The 17,359-nt window shown below is 38.7% G+C and overlaps 1 protein-coding gene across 5 annotated transcripts in view; it reads left to right on the top strand.

Annotated features, from left to right (window-relative positions):
- Positions 1–17,359, top strand: part of prkar1b (protein kinase, cAMP-dependent, regulatory, type I, beta) — a 67,814-nt gene that overhangs the window by 37,641 nt on the left and 12,814 nt on the right. For all 5 annotated transcript variants that reach the window (XM_008416713.3, XM_017306354.2, XM_008416714.3 and 2 more), the window contains 4 exons: positions 1,242–1,303; positions 4,702–4,748; positions 8,717–8,875; positions 15,477–15,537. In XM_008416713.3, coding sequence (XP_008414935.1) covers positions 1,242–1,303; positions 4,702–4,748; positions 8,717–8,875; positions 15,477–15,537 — 329 coding nt within the window. The remainder of the gene's footprint in view (positions 1–1,241; positions 1,304–4,701; positions 4,749–8,716; positions 8,876–15,476; positions 15,538–17,359) is intronic.

The raw sequence follows: 17,359 nt of genomic DNA, 5'->3' as shown, positions 1-17,359 counted from the left end.
TTCCTTACATGTTGCATGGTGGTTGTGTATCGTTTTATTTTGGGTTTCCACACTTCAAAGGGCAAGCATGATTTTTTTTTTTTTCTTTTTTTTTTTGAGCATGTGTAAGTGTTTCCTCCAGTGGGTGTGTATTTGAGTCAATGACCAGCTGCAGTGCACTGGCCTTACCTGTGGGTGTATTTGGCTGAAATCCACTTTCTTAAGTCTGTTTTCTATTCTGTGTCACATAAATAAATACCAGCATGGTACGTTCCCTTCCAAACCACTCACGGACATCCTTAGATCTCCACGTAACAGCTGTTGACATTTTTTTTCTCCCTGTGTTTTATGTGTATTTTGTGTGCTGCAGGTTAAGAAGCACGCAGTTATCCCTCTGCCGCATATTATTTTGTGCAAACCTGTGTGTTTTCATAGGCTGTATGGACTCAGATTCAGACATTCTGGCTTAAACATGCACATTCAATGAAACACACACACACACACGCACACATAGAGACATAACTCGGAGCAAGCTCAAACTTGCCCCAAATTCACTGTAGTTTTTGTAACTTTTTGATATAATTGATCTTAGTGTATTGTTTTTTACTGTATTTTTTTTTCCTATAAGACAAATGGTATGCAACTGATTAGATAGATAAAACTACACCCTGGAGGGGAGAGACATGCAGAGAGGAGGATAATGTCTTTTGTCCCATCACATTCCAGCAGTGGCGCTCTAATCTTCTGAGGCCTCATGCATTTAAACTGTGCGATTAGCAGCCGTCTAACAGGCGCTTTTTTTACCTGGCGGGCTGGAGCAGAAATCCGGTGCTTGGGTTCAACTGTCATTTTGTTTGTTTTTTCTGCGCCTCCGAAGGAAGATGCTCTCGGAGATACATGCTTTGATCATAAGCTGAAACAAAACAGCCATATATCGGCCCACGTACGGTACCTGTATTGTGCAGAGATCCAGACTAAGTGGCTGAAACGTTTGGCTGCCTTTGATGGAATTCTCATATGACAACCATAACAACTTATTTCACAAATGTTCATTCATGAATTGTGAAATTGTATTTGAGTGTTTTTTGTTTTTGTTTTTTGTTTTAATGATCAGGGGATAGCATTCAGAGAATGATGAAAAACGTTGCAAGTTTATGATGCAGTTTTGAAAGTGTTGCATGTGTAATTTATAATGAAATCAAGAAATAGAATGAAAACATGTGTGTTTTAATTGTTTCCTTTTTTTTCCTGTTTCTCTGCAGTGACATATTCGATGCCATGTTCCCTGTCACCCACATTGCAGGGGAAACAGTTATCCAACAAGGTTAGTACAAACAATTTGATTAGAAAAAATTGTGTTAAAATTGAGAACATTTGTATATGTGTCTTGCAAAAGTATTGTAACTCTGGAACTTTTTAATGTTTTGTCATGTTGGGATTTTGTGGGATGAATGAAAACAAAACAGTGAATAGTTGCGGAGATGTTGAAAGCAGGGTTGGGTAATAAAGAAAAATTCTAAAGTTTCAGGATCTCATAGATCATAATCAATGATCCGAAAATGGATAGACAATGGCACAACTGCAAACCTGCCAAAACATGGCCACCCACCCAATTGACAGAATTAAGCAAGAGTCTTTAAAGAGGATATTTATCGTATTTATCAAACCAGTTTTTATGAGAGTTGAAAGAAAGTCAGAAGACATGCACGTATTGAAGGCTACTGCAAATGTCCTGCCTTCTAGTCTCTGACTCCAGACTTAAAGCAGGTTAGGGGATCCGTAAGATGTAGCAAATTAATATGAAGATGGGCTTTCTTCCACAAACCCTCAGCTGGTGAAAGTAAAAGTAAGGAAATAATATGCATTGAAGTTTACAATTAAGTTTGGTTAATGTAGCACCTTCCAGACAAAAATCATTGTTTCACAAACAGAAACATTTTAACAGATTAAATTAAACATGTGAAAAGTTAAAGGGATGTGAAAATATTGCATTTTTGATGCGCTTCCCCTAATTACTTCTTTTAAATCACAGAATTCTAATAGACAACAATAGGATTGAAGTTTCGACTAAATTTAGAATGACTGATGTTGAACAATGTGCAGAATCTGTTTTGCTGCCAGCTCCTTGATTTGATAATAGGTGGCCTTTTATCATTAACTTGAACCACTAAACCACTTAAATAGAAAGGAAGCAATTAAGACAGCACTACTTTTACTGATTATCCACAATAGATTTATTTCAAAGTATACATCAGTTGCACTGCCATCATTGGCCATGTTTATTTTATCCTACCACTCCCTTTTCCCCTCATTGCCCTATTCACACATTCCTCTCAAACATGCACCACTTGGTCCCTTTCCTCTGCGTAACTGAGAAACCTCCACAGTAGTCATCCCTAGACTTGGAAGAAAAACAGACCAGGAGAACCAGACTGCATGTTTTCTTGTATTTCCGCCTCTGAAACTCCTATCAAACACAGACATTTGATCACATGTTTTTAAAACACCAAAGAAACACACATTCTTGAAAATTCTCCACTTTAGATAACGTCATGTTAACACCTGCACAAAATCACCTAGTGTTACAGCTGTAGAGCACTCAAAAAAAAAAAAAAAAAAAAAAAAAACGGGGGGGGGAAAAAAAAAAGAGAAAAAAATCATAAACAGACACTAAGTGAAGGATAACTGCTGGTGCCTCCCACCGACTCTTAAAACAGCTTTCGGGAGTATATCAGCCCTAATTTGGTGATAATAAGTCTAGCTTACTATGTAGGGCCCCCAGACCCAGACAACCCATTGTTATACACACCAAGAGTGTGATGTATAAAGTGCTGATGTCATAGGTAGTGTTTGGACTACTGTAGAGCTTCAACAAAACCAACCTTACTACTAGCTACTTACACACTATATATTTGAAACTCTACCCAGAATAAAAAAAAAATAAAGCTATGTATACCACTCTTTTTTTATTTTTACTAGATTGAGATGCTAGAAAAATGCAGCATGTTTATAGAGGCAGAAATTAATCAAAATTTCAGTAGTATTATGATTTCATTATAAATATGTCAATTAACACGCACACTAATAAAGCTGTATCCAGTAGTGAGCTATAAATTGCTTGTGTCATTGGAACGTGCATGTTTTTCAATATCAATAAACGCAATACGATTGAAACACACTACTACTTAATCAATTATTCTCTTAATATCATTCTGCTAAACCACTAATATTGGTACTCTGGGTATAACAACACCCTGGAGATCAAAGATATAACCCATGTTGTCCTTTGGTTCGTTATCAGTATATATGAAAATTAATCTGTTGAAACTAGGCCACATGAGGCATCTCCGCTTGTGTGAGAACGTGTATATCTGTGTGTGTTTGTGAGCACAGGTTCTGGTTAAACATTTGCCTGCACTCTCAAGTGAAAGACACAAAACAAAGACCTGGCCACCAAAGTGATAAAAGACAGGAAGAGTACAAGAAAAGGCAGACACAGTTAGAGGAAATTGAAAGAGGGATAGATGAGAAGAAAGAGGGAGAAAGAAGAAAAATTATGGCAGGGCCAGGTTGCAGCAGGTTTGTCAGAATATGTGTGTGTGCGTGGCTTTTTTAGGGTCTTTTCAGGGGTAGGCTTTCAGACAGACAACGAACATTTCATGTGACAAATAGGGCACTCTGATTAACGAGCCCTCCAATCCTCTCAGAATTAATTAGCCATGTGAACTTCTGTGAACTTTACTCACATGGTCCTCTCCACACTTTAAGTCTTCAGGTAAACTTAGATTAAAAATACACTCAATGTTGCATCTTTACTTGTGCCAAAAGGCTGCAGTTTTATACACGTCTCATTTACCCACTTTACCTACTTTTTCTTCTAAATTTAGCTGTTTTACTGTTTTTGTTATCCAGAGATGCTTTTAGAATATATCAATCACATATCCCATTCATCTCTTTGAGAGTTTACCTCAAAAGCACAGCCTTTTTATGACAGTGATGCAATTAGACCATATTTTATGGATTGAATGTTGCTTTCAAAGTATAAATATAGTTTTCAGTCATATAAAGACCACGATGAATGAAGCAACCACCTGTAGTTAGGCACTGTTCCCTTCCAAGCCACTGAGGTGTTAAAGCTTTGCATGTTCAGACACTTATGTTTCAAAGTTTCCGCTATTAAACCAAAGTAATGAATACTGTCATTGCTGCAACTTTCTGCTGGCAAGAGCACATTTGCACAAAGTTATTGGCATGGCCTATGAAATACGTATTCTCAGTAAGGCAGTAGCACTTTTAACGCTACCCAGAAGCTCAAAGCCATTTTATTTATAGGGACCTAAAGTACTGGAACAATTCTTTCATTTGTTTTATTTCTTTTTGGGAAATAAACAAATAAGACAGACCTTTAAATTTGCATTGTTATTATTTTAAGAGTGAAGTTATTTGTGTTCTTTGGTATGTTTAAACCATTTTAGTTTAAAATTATAGCTCAATTTGGACATGTACCACAGTAAGATTGCCTATTACTCCAACAAGTCTGCATTTGAATCCAGGCCAGACCTTTTGCTGCACGTCATTCTTTCTTACTCCTATCTACTATACAATTCAGGATTTATTTATCAACAACCTTTTATAGGAAATAATGAAGTAAGCTAGATTGCATGCCTGTTAGTTATTTTCTTTATTGTTATTAACTAATGATTCCTCCTCTCTCCTTTGCAGGCGATGAAGGCGACAACTTCTATGTGATTGACCAAGGTGAAGTGGATGTAAGTGTCTGACACACACAAACACACAACCCCAAGCAAAAAGCTGTTCTGTCTGAACAGCATGAACGTGTGGCTGAAATGGTGCTAAAATGTCTACATAAACATGTCTGCTAATGTCTAAATGTCTTTGAAATGTTGAGGTTAATAGAACCACCTAACAAACATTGTCTTTAATGTATTAATTTTGACAGGTAGTATGGGATAAACACTGTTAAATTTAACTTATTTTTTCACACACTAATTAGAATTTTTTTTATCTATTTCCAAAACTGTAATGTTTTTTTTGTTTGTGTTTTTAGCTTTCCTGCCATGTGTGCATGTAAGAGACTATTCACTTTTAGATAGGTTTGTAATAGTGTTTAAATGATTAAAACAATTTTAGCTCATTAGCGATTAGCGCAATTACCATTGCAAAAGCAGCAGTGTCGTGTATTCGTAGAGAATGCAGATCTTTACATTGTGTCAAAAATTTCCAACGTGACATGTTCAGTGACAAACACAACTTAAAAATTCAAAAAGTTCAATCGGACCTTTTGCTGTGATACATTCAGCCTTCCTGTTATCTGTTGAAAGGCGAGCTCTCTTTCAACCATCGTTGAAAACACAGTTTTCTTCTGAACACCTTTTTGTATCTCTGTGCGTCCGCTCATTTTGTTAATTCTTCTGATACTAAAAGAAAAGTAGACAAAAAAAATATTTGAAGGTATTCCAGTTGGAGGTTTACCAGTGTCAATTTCCATCCCACTGTTTTTAAAGATAGTTCGTAAAACAAGACTGTGGAGAAGGAAGAAACCTTCCTTCTATCATGTCAAGACAAAATTGCACCCCTACAGATGGCCTGGTTTGTTGAGCTGCCCTCATGTTTTGTCCTCTTCAAAGTCTGGTTCTGGTCTGATGACAATCTGAACATGGCGCTTCAGAGAATTGAGAAGATCTATTGTCTTTGCGAGCCTGACACCAACCGATAGACTTAAGTGGAGAGATAAAACAGGAGCTGATGGAAAGTTAAACAGGAAGTGACCTTATCAGCTTACAGCAGTGACCAAAAAAACAAAACAAAAGCTGGATAAGAGAAGAGAGGCAGGTTGGTGAGTTTTTTTTTAAGGTTTCCAACATCAGGAATCCATCCTAAATTGAAAGTAGGAAGTAAAACACTGAGATGGTACCTTGATACAACAACCACAATTTAAATAGCTTCTAATCTTGCTGTTTTTGACTGGCATTGTTTCAGATTGTCTTATTGATGTGATTAGATAAGTAATCTAAACTATACTGAGATTCATGTGAAAGAGACGTGAGCCACAATTTTGCACAAAACATCATTCAGTTTTTGTGTTTAAGCGTAAAGTGTATTTAGATAGCAGATAAGGACTTAAGTAGAAATTTGATTATTACTCTTGTAAGATATCGTGCTCAACAGGAACTGTTTCAACACTGTCTCTGGTTTCTGTCAGGCAGACAAGGACATGATGAAGCCAAACTAAACCAAGTGAAACATTGTTCTGTGCAAAAGTCTTAGTCCACTTTAAAAGTACCCTGAAGAAAGGGGCTTTTTTTTAAAAAAAGGTTTTGCGTACATTTAACCACAAAAGTCCTATTGAGATTAAAAACCTCTTTGTCAAGTGAGTCCTGGCCAAGAGGCAGCAAGGGTTTACACAATAATTACATGTACTTACACAATTAAAATGCTTTACAAATGATTATTAAAAACAGCCACAATTTAAGGAAGTCATCTCTAGTGCTCTCAGTCTGGGCTTAAAAGTGCTCAGTGAATCATGTTCACTTAATTTCCAGTCTGTTCGCAACATGTTTCATGTACCTGGAGCTGATTTGTCCACCCAGAGAACAGGTCTCACTGCTCCTCAGTCCTGTGGTGTTGTGCTATTCACCAGTCGGAGGCTTTGCCTTGCACCTGATGATATAAGGTTAAGAAACAGCTGCTTGGCCTTGGAAACCACTACATGAAGCACCCGACAGACAGATCCTGAGCTAATCTAAGTCGTGTTGGAACTATATAACCATTGCTCCCATTGAAGATGTTTTTAACTCTTGTGTTCCCAGTTGCTTCAACTTTGCTATAATGACACCAACAGTTGAATTTGGAATATTTAGTTGTGAGAAAATTTTCTACTGCGGTTTCACGGCTCACTGTAGGGAACTAAAATTCACTGAGTTCTTGAGTGACCTATAGTTTCACAAATGATTGTAAAAGCAGTCTGAATACCAATTAGGTGGATTCTACACCTCTTGTCGTTGTGGAAGTGATTGGAACACCTTGATCAATTGGAGGTGTGAGCCGATACATTTAACACTGTAGTTTATAAAGAAATGTAAGCGTGATTTAAAACATTGTAAAAAAAAAAAAAATTTCACCACTAATGTGAATTTGTATAGTCTAAATTCCTCCATGCTGTGCTTTTAGATCTTTCTGTAATTTTTATTTCTGTCTTTTGCATTTTATTTTAACATATCCCAAGCTTAAATTATCATATTTCCACTTGTTCCTAAAGTTTTCCATGAAGTTGTTTCGACTCGACAGCTGCAGCGTCCCGCAGCTGCAGCTCTGCTCTGCCTTGATTGCTCCTCCTTCGATGTGTTAAACCAGATGTGTCCTGCTCACCACTGAATCTGCTCCCACAGACTCTTTTCTGCCTGCACCCAAGCTGTGGGAAGACTATCCTCAAGCTCACCTCCCTCCCTTGCCAAACCTCGCCCTCTTCTACATCTATTTCACCTCATATCCCTCTCTTCCATCCCTTACAGACAGCGGCTGCCTGCCTCCCAGCCACAACCCTGGCACTAAACTACATCAAGAACAGTGCAGATGTTACGAGAGTGTGAAGATGTCTCTCATTAGACAGGGGTGTAAATTAGCCAACGACTCATAAACTGCCTGAAAGTTGCTACTAATTTAATCCCCCTTATGTTTGCACACAAATCTATTTACTTTTAGACGCAGCCTTTTATGCAAGTGAAACCAGCATATACAAAATTTGTAAAGTAGCAAGCTTGATGCTTTCAACCTAAACTAGATTTTTTTTTTTTGCAAACCAAGTAACTAAGCACAAATTCATGCTTTATTCTCATTTTGATTTTGTTTGTTATCTTCTCCCAGCCTCACAGTTGTCTGCTCATATTTAGTCTGTAAAAATGGCAAAACATGCTTCACTTCAGCCTTTCTTTATAGAGCCGCACTTACCAAAACCTCAAATTTACTCGACTGCTCTAGGGATCTGAATAAAAGCTTGCTAGTACAACAGTTAAGTTAAAATAATTACCACCTGGGAACAGGATTGGAAATTGTCGTAAAAACTCCACCACCGTTCTGCTCTGATGTAACGCTTTTGCAACGTTCGGATAATTGTTCTTCGGAGCTTGACGTAACCACAGTCAGTACTCTGCATCCCTTTGAACAGAATCCAGCATATGGTGACGGATGGGTCCCTTGTGGTTCCCCTTAGAGTCTGAATAATGTCTTCTAACTATTTTCGCAATTCACAGCAAAGAGCAAAGGAATAAACCCTCCTTCTGTTTCCCTCCCTCCTGTCTCCCTGTGTTATTAAGTCAACAAGATAGTGGATAGCGTGTTGACAGTTGCGACTGTGACGGCCCCAGAGACGGCCTCACTGAGGTTGTATTGTCTTTAGAGTTCTACCGGCTGGCCTAAATGGAGCTCTGCATGTAAGCAAGGGAGTGTGTATGAGTTTGACTTGGGGACAGAACCGTTTTACACATCTGTCTAACTCAGTCTCTTTCAGATGACAGGAGAGAAAGGTGAAGAAATGGATGGGATGGATTCCCTTAGAGGATCTCATTTGAAGGCTTAGAGTAGAAAATAGAAAATAAGAGTCAATAGCTTTGTGAGGGCTGCAAAAGCCAGAGTGCAACTGGTTTTCATTTGTCAGTGCTCTTTGAAGCAGACAATCTCATGGCCTGTCCGTCCCTCCTTTCTCTTTTTATCTCTGCAGGTTTATGTGAACTGTGAGCTGGTGACCAATATCGGAGAGGGGGGAAGCTTTGGTGAGCTGGCCCTGATCTATGGGACTCCAAGAGCTGCCACCGTCAAGGCCAAAACAGATCTTAAACTGTGGGGCATTGACAGGGACAGCTACCGCCGCATCCTCATGGTAAGTAACAAAACAAGTTATAATTACTTTGAATTGGCCAAATCTCCAGTATTAAAAAACAGTATTGTTACACAGCTAGCTCATTTTAGCACAATAAAATACAGTAAATAACTTCTTTTTTTTTTTTTACAAATTGAATATCAAGCTCTCATTAAATTGCAAATGTATTGTGAACTATTAAACTATTTCAGATTTTCTCACTTTAGAATGTCAATGAACTTTTAATGAATTTATACAACAGATCAACACAAGTTGTGTGTTTCTGTTAATTGGACAGAAAACAACACAACCTCAGGAAAATCCAAAAATGTTGCGTGCATCTGTCTTAAGGTCTTTTTACTTTCATGCTCCTAAATAAAATCCGTGCAGCCAGCATGGATGTTTGTATTAATCTCAGTATAAATACACATCACTGGAACAGCACCGTCCTTGTGGTGACACATGGCCGTATCATGCTGTGTAAGGTTTTACTTTAACAGGGACATAGTGGGTGAGAAGATGGATGGAGCTAAATACGGGACAATCCTGGAAGAAAACCTGTCAAATTTTGTAAAAGGATCGATACTAGTGAAATTTTATATTTTTACTTTTTTATTAAATCATTCTTGTATGCATTCTGCATATATTGTGTTACGTATCCAGCATAAAATTTGCAATGCGTTTCTCTAAGTTTCTAGTTATAATGCGACAAAATGTGGAAAAGTTTAAGGGATATGAAAGACTTCCACACATAATAGCATAATAACAGTTCAAAACCTTTTTTAACTGTTATTTGTAGTTTAAAATTGACCAAAATTTGACATTTTAATAAAGATAAAAGTAGCATTAAACCATAAAAATGCAGAGTAACATCAGTCATACTGTAATTTAATACTGAAGTACTGTAAGTATGATATATGTGCATACATTTAAGATCTTTACAGTGGGTTCTCAACACTAATCTTTCATGCTCATTTGCTTCCTATATTTCCTCCTACTTAGCCTACTTAAAACTCCTTAAACACTTGTAGCACCTGCTTTCATTTACATGTGCATTCTGACACATGCATGCACACACAGGAGTCTATCCTCCCATTTTAATATCTCCCTATATCTCCTTTCTTCTTTCTTAGATGAAGAAAGGGGGGAAAAAAGTAAAAGCAGTGAGTGTGTGGGGGGCTGAGGAGGAGAGAAAGGGTCAGTCCTAATGCCTGTACATGCACTTCCCACTCCAGGAGCTTATCTAGTAGGAATGTCTAAATGTTTAAAGTGGAAACATTAGGTGCTCTGCCCTGGCTGTCAGACTCACAGACATATTTTTGTTCTGTAAGAATGACTAATTATTTCACATGTCTGAGTACGCCTCTGTGAGACCTCCTTGTCCAGCTAAACATTACTTCGGACGTTCCTAACACTTTATTCCAAATAAATTAGTCAGACACCAATTAACCTTCCTGATTCCTGTGTGTATCTAAACTTTGCCATCGGCAGCAGTGAAAATTCTGTTTTATGTCAAACGGAGCTCATGGAGATGGAAGAAGGCCTTTTTTTTTTTTTTTGAGAAGTGGAATTTAAGCTCATTGTAAAGTTGGCAGCAATCTGCCTAGCACTCATGTCACCTCTTAAGCGCATAGTTAAAGTGACGGCTCAATCTGCCCGGGTAACCTTTCTTTGAGAGGATTCTCGCTCTCTGCTGCTCCCATTCCTTCGTTCTTACCAGCAGCAGCGGCAGCTAGAAGAAGGGGGGTGGCGGGGCTGAAAACAGAATTCAATTACACAAACCTGTAGTTAATTATTGCTGTCAATGATTTGTAAAGCTTTTTTTTTTCTTTTTACAAAGTGTGGTATTCTGGCAGCCTCTTTGGCCAACACAATGAGCATTCTCTCTTTGTGTAAGAATATGTGTTTCTCAGTGAAAAAAAAAATTATGCTGAATCTCTGGGACTGCAGCTAGTTAGCGCTGAGGTTGAAATGTGCATTGGCACTGCTGTTTGTTTGACTTTTTCACATCTGCTTCCCTGTCCTCTTTGTCTTCATAATCTACAAATTATAAGATAAAACGATATTTAGCCACTTTACCACTTGTCACTGATCCATTTGATTTCAAGACAAACTCATTTGTAGAATTGCACAGACTTGTGCTGGCATTTCTTTGGAGTTATTTAGCTAGACGAGCCAGTGGACTGATGGGTAGCATCCAACCCCCTAAACACCCTGAATATGATTAGGAAAGAAATGAAAATGGATCGATGCATGTTGCTGAGTAAAACTAGATTGGGAATCACAACTAGGACAAAAACACAATCTGTTCATTAAGACACAGTGAGAACACAGTCAGAACACAAGGCCCCCCAATGATGTGAGGATATACCTTACTTTAATCCAATCCCTATTTTATCAGTAAAAAATATATTTGTCACAGTATTCTCTCATTAACATTCTCATTCTCACTCTCACAATTCAAAATCATGTAAATTTATGTGGTTGACATTAAGAAAACACTCAGGCATCGTCTTTGCACACATCTGGTTCTTAAGCAAAGTACATTTTACCTCTAGCTAAGCAAAACATCCACCGTTTTTTAAGAGATATTGAAATATTCTGTGACATGACTGCCAAAATCTAGAGATGCCATGTATATTACACATATGTGCCACTACTATAAAATATCAATAAATGCTACACAAATATCAGAGCATTGGCGAGATAAATCGACTGACGTTACATTGTGTTCTTTTCACACTAGAGCTACATTCACCAGCATTGATTGATAGGCAACTTGGGGTTAAGTGTCTGGCCAATAGAGCTTCAACAGATGGTGGAGGAAACTGGACTTTCCGATTGCAAGACATCTGCTTTTCCCTCTCAGCCACAGCCGTCCCATTAATGTTCTTCACCTGTTGTGCTACGCAGGCATTTGTGAATGCACTAATGAAGATTTACTCACCTCGGCATGCCAGATGCTTGAATTGACTAGCGTAGCTACAGAGTTGGATCTACTTTCTGATTGATTTAACCAATAATTATTTGATCACTTCCAACCAGTCATGGGCTGTGGGCAAAGCTTTCAACTTTCAGTCCAAAATGTTTAGGCAATTGTTATATTTAGATTAGGAAGAAAATGACACGTGACGTCAAAGCTAATTTCACTCGCTCTGTCGTTACACAGCAGCGTGGTGTTCATTTTACACCCTGCATTGTTACACACACCCATTATGATACATGTATGCTACGTATGCTTCTGGCTGAAGATGAGCGACTGTCAGTAATGAAGGGAGAGGCACATTCTAAATTAATGCTTAAAACCATGACTTCTTTCAAACCTTCCTGAAACATGGAAAACTGAGAATCCTCAGACATATTTAGATTGAGAGAACAAAATATTTCCTTAAACATTTTATGAAAACATGCATAGAGTGGTAGTTTCTTTTTTTATATTGGCTATCTGGGCAGTTGCCCAGGGCAAAATCAGAAACGGGAGTCCATCCAAGAACTAGAAAATAAGATATATCTTATCTGTCAGTTGTTCCCTGAACAAGTTTACTACTATGTATGCATGTGTAGTGGAGCATGTTTCCCTTAGTTGCCCATTTCTGCTACAACATGATAATTAATTGCATTTTAATTGGAGTGCAGCAGGAGCTTACAAAGTTAGACATAGTCATTAATGATTAATCACAGCATCTGATTAACCTCATTAATTTTTTTTGTTGATTGACAGCAATATAGAAAAGTGAATATAAACACTGCCATTAACATAACGCGGCCTCCTAAAATATATTTCTGTTATTTCCCCTTAGTGAAATAATTGGTGCATGAAGGTCAGAAATGTTACAAATTTGTTATGTGCATTACAACACACATCCTTGATTATGTAATAAGCACACAAAAAAAAACAGTGTATCACACAAATGTAGCACACAGAACTAGCCTCTACAAGTGATTTTATGTTTTACGTGATTACAGGGTTTCGTTTAAAATGAAGAAAGCTTGTGCTAACAAACGGATCTGTTTTCTATTATTATGGTATTCCCTGAGGAGGGAATCACTGTCTGGGAATTCAACAGCAAACAGATGAGTACCCTGAATCAAACAACATAAGAAAGCTGAAGTAAATAAACATCAAATCACGGCTACTACAAAGTTAATTACAGATGAAACATCTGTAAAGGAGCGTATGTTTGCAGTATGCTTCAAAATGAAATGCTGGAATGTTGAAAGTATTAACTGATACAAATGTAATGTACTGGTCAAAGAGAGTACAAGTACTATAGTACAAGGACATAGGACTACACTACTATTAATTCAACTATTATTTATGTACAGACATGAATAATATTTGATGTTGGTCTATATTTAGTCAAGAAAACTATCCCTAAAATCTGATTATTTTATGCTGTATTTCTTTTACATTTATCCTAAACTAAGACATTTAAAATCAGACCTTGTTAGCCCTTTTAATTAATCTCGTCAGAAAAAGGACAATCATAAACATCTTTGCACTGCTGAATTATCTGGACCTGACGGGAGAATCCATAACAAAACCAAGACGGGTCCCACAACAAAACCCTGAGGAACTCCTCATCGCAGCTCTGTAGATTTGTGAATGATGGTGTAGCTGTTAAAGGCGACTGTTACTTTTAAATAAAAATTTAAAAAAATATTTCAAAGAGGTCGTAATTTAGTAAAATATTGTATTGTTTGTACAGAGACCGGAAGGTGAGGAAAGGCTACGGATTTTTAAGGTTTAAAGTAAAAGTTGAAAACCGTAGTCTATTCCTGGAAGAGTAAAGCGTAAATCACATTATTAAATTGTTCATAAATAATTTTAACCAACAAGCATGTTGACGACACAGTATATATGTGTAACATTTCATTGATGTTGTAAAGCAAAGCCAAGGCGTCCCCTCAAACTCCACCACACCCACGCATCCCACCACTTTCCTTATTCTAGAGTTGAGCAAACAATGTAATACCAGTCCTTGTAGTAAACACACTCTCCCCATTGTGCTGCCATCAGTCATACAATACCAGTGCTGTTGTGTCATCTTGGTATTTAAACAGACACAGTTACATCCAAAGCTATTATCAAACTGACAGACCACTGTCAACAAACAGAACACAAGACGAAAGGAAACAAGGGGAAATTATAGCAAGAAAAAAGGAGCGATGAAGGGTGAGGGAGCGGTTATGTGTCACGTTGGATGGAGATGAAGGTGATAGCGATGGGGCTTAAGATACAGTTGGTTTAGTCTGGCTGCGCTCCACACCTCAAGCCTTTGATGATTCCACCTCAAAGACGGCAAACAGACAAAAATGCTGGTTCATCTTTAACCACATAAATGGCGAAGACAGTAGGTCAAAGAGAAGTAGGACGTTTTTACACATGGTCGTGTGCTGGAGCCCTCCCAGGTAGATGCCAATAAAGACGACTGCTAGAAAGTATGACATTCAGTAGTGTCATGTTTTTATTTGGAAATGCAAATCCCTCACATTACTTGGGGCCCACCCTGCTGTTCCTGCAGCACTCGCATAAATCAAACGTGCCGTATACATTTTATGTTTGCCCGGCAAGCATTTTGAATCTTTAAGCTTCGCAGAAAAGCTGTAAAAGTTGGAGCGCAGTGTGCATGTGAAAGTTTAACAGTTAGAGCCTCAAAATTTCGTCCCTGCTCAGATAGCAGTGAAACATAAGTGGCAGAACTAAAAACAGACTTGCCTGCACGCACTCAAATCATTTATCCAGGAGGGAGGCAGAGCAGCCTAGAATTCCTTTAATCAAGTTGTTTACGATCCTCAGTTTGACGTTGACTCACTTGGGAAGATTTTCTCCCCTTTTAAGACAAAATGTGAAATTATATGAAATTAGAGGCAGCAGTGGGACTCGAGCGCTTGTGCTGAAGACACCCCAAGCCTCAATACATATATCACTACCACATGCAAACAGCAGAAACGGGTCGGACAAGATCGCCTGTCCTCACTGGATTTTCTTCTCTCTTTTTTTTATTTTTTTATTTTTGCTTTCTTTATTCTCCCGCTCTCCCTGAGTGGCTCTGTGCAGTGAAGAAGAAACGCAATTAGGGAAGGGGTCCTCTGGGTCCGGACTTGTCAGGAAGCACCTGATTTTCATGGCAAAACCAGGGAGGGGAAAGTCCCCTGCCTGGTGGGTGGGGCGGGCCACACAGACAGACACACACGCAATAAACTTTACTCCATATCTCACACAAGCCTCCCTAAGCATGACCCTGTGAACTGTGACACGTTAATCTTTAAAAAAAAAAAAAAACTTGTATTGTAGTTTATTTTTATTGGGCACTGGACTTTTCTTGCTGCATGATTGATAGCCAGTGCAAAAAAATTTTTCATGCAAGACGCAGAAAAGTAATAACCGCTCAAATATTTTCAGATATTAAAAAACTTAATTCATGTTTTGCTGACACTTGCTTTTGCTAATCCGCCAATGATGAAAGTGGGAGAAAAATAAAAGCCGTTGCAAAATGAATCAGAATGTGCTTTTTGAATCCGAGCCACTCCAGTATTTAGCAGCACAATGAAACTGCGGTGCTACCAGTTGATTTAGGACTGTATCGATCAGATAATGTTATTTCTGTTTGTCTCACAGGGAAGTACTCTGAGAAAGAGAAAGATGTACGAAGAGTTCCTCAGCAAGGTCTCCATCCTTGGTAAGTGTATTTGTCAGATCAATACGGTGCCTTTTAAAAGTATTTATAAGCCTTCGGCATTTGGACAATTTGTGAAATTGTGGGAAATATACATTCTTTTCAATTTGTTTTCTAAATGAAATTCAGAAAAGTGTGGTCTACGTTTATTTTCATCCAGCACAACCAATTTCCTTCAGAACTCATCAAATTTGAGTCGTGTATGTGTCGAATAAAATTCTTTGGCTGCTAACTGGTACAAAAAATGTGAACACATTACTTCAGTTTTAGCACCACGCCACTGACTTCTTGTTTGTTTGAGATTTAATTTTAAAATTCTTTGTTTTTAAATGCCTTACCCGTATAGTAAGCTTCAACCCTACGGCCTCTCAAACTTAAAGCTGCTCCAACTTTTTCCAACCATTGAGTTGGCTGCTCATCAGGCAGCCTGACTCACTTGACGTTTTTAAGTCCTCTGGATTGGATTGAACAAAAAACATACTGTAGGCTAGGAACAAACAAGAGATAACTTTCCAGAATTGTGTTCTCAAAAAACTGGGAAGCTATGCATGCTGTCTTTTCACCTCTTACTGCTGTATCACAAAATCCTATGAAATACATTGAAGTTTGCAGTTTTAATGGGACAAAGTGCGGCAAGAAATTTACACTAAGACGACTCGTTCATTGTTTCTACTTTAATAAAGAATGGGTACTTTTGCACAAGCAATAATAATCTGTGATCGAAGTTGATTTAAAAGGCCCAGCATCCAGAGTTGAGGGAGTTAAATTAACATATATTATAGATTAGCCCCACATAAACACAGGCATACGCTGTCACACGGGGCCTATAGCGGAGTAAGGTTTGTGTTTACAGTCTTAATCTACTCAGTGTTCGCCCTTAAGCCCGCCACACTCTGTAATGTCTCTGTGTGGACAATTAAAGTATAGGGGGTTAGGATAAGCCTCTCTTTCCTGCTGGAATTTGGATAACACCCAGCCTACACAGGCCACTGGATTTAAAGGGAAGGTGAATGAGATTCATTCTGACTTTCGAATTGAGTTGCAATTGGAAGTGACGTCTCATCCCCATCCGCTTGATTGTGTGTGTGTGTGGTGTGTTAGGGTAAGGCCGTGCCCCCTGTACAGAGTTATTAGCTGGGTGAGTAAACGCATACACTCAATTCAGGGACTCAGGAGATTGTCTCTCTGAAGTCGGCTCTTTTCATTTTTATTCTCCCCTTTTGACAGCTTTGTTGAGGCTTGAATTCGAGAACCCGCCTCCCTCGTTGAGGTAGAATACCTCTCTTCAGTCCCCCCTTTCCACTGCTTCGCCTCTCTGCTCGCCCTCTGTCAGACGCAAGAGGGAGAGGGGGCGAGAGTGTTTTTGTTTGTCTTTGATTTCAGAGATGGCCACAAAATTGGGTGCAAGCCCTTGATGTTTTCGTGTCAAGTGAGAAACAACAAATGTTTGTCGCACTCGCACTTAAGCAGGCTCCGACATCCCAGCGGTGGGGTCCCTGGATGTTTACAGCGAGCCGATCCAAGTGGGTGCAGGCTCCGCGAAGCGTAAAATGTAGCTCCTTTAGTCAAGACATCTCTGTATCGTGTTACTTGCCTTGCCGTTAAGGATCACCTCTCTGCAGGACCTGCTGCCTTTTAGTTTGCAGCCAGACAGAAGACATCCATCTGGGTCCGGCAGACAGCGCGGCCCCACCGGAGAGGACACTGGACACCTCCAAACTGCCAGGCCTATCCTAGTTAATCCTAAATGCATACACGGTTATACACACAGATAAATAGACACAACAGGATCAGTTCGTGAGCTCACCGGGAGACAATGCTGCCA

This window comes from Poecilia reticulata, chromosome 8 (genome assembly GCF_904066995.2).
Source record: "Poecilia reticulata chromosome 8, P_reticulata-male-v2, whole genome shotgun sequence".
Classification (NCBI taxonomy): Eukaryota; Metazoa; Chordata; class Actinopteri; order Cyprinodontiformes; family Poeciliidae; genus Poecilia; species Poecilia reticulata.
This window is presented reverse-complemented; position numbering and strand designations above follow the sequence as displayed.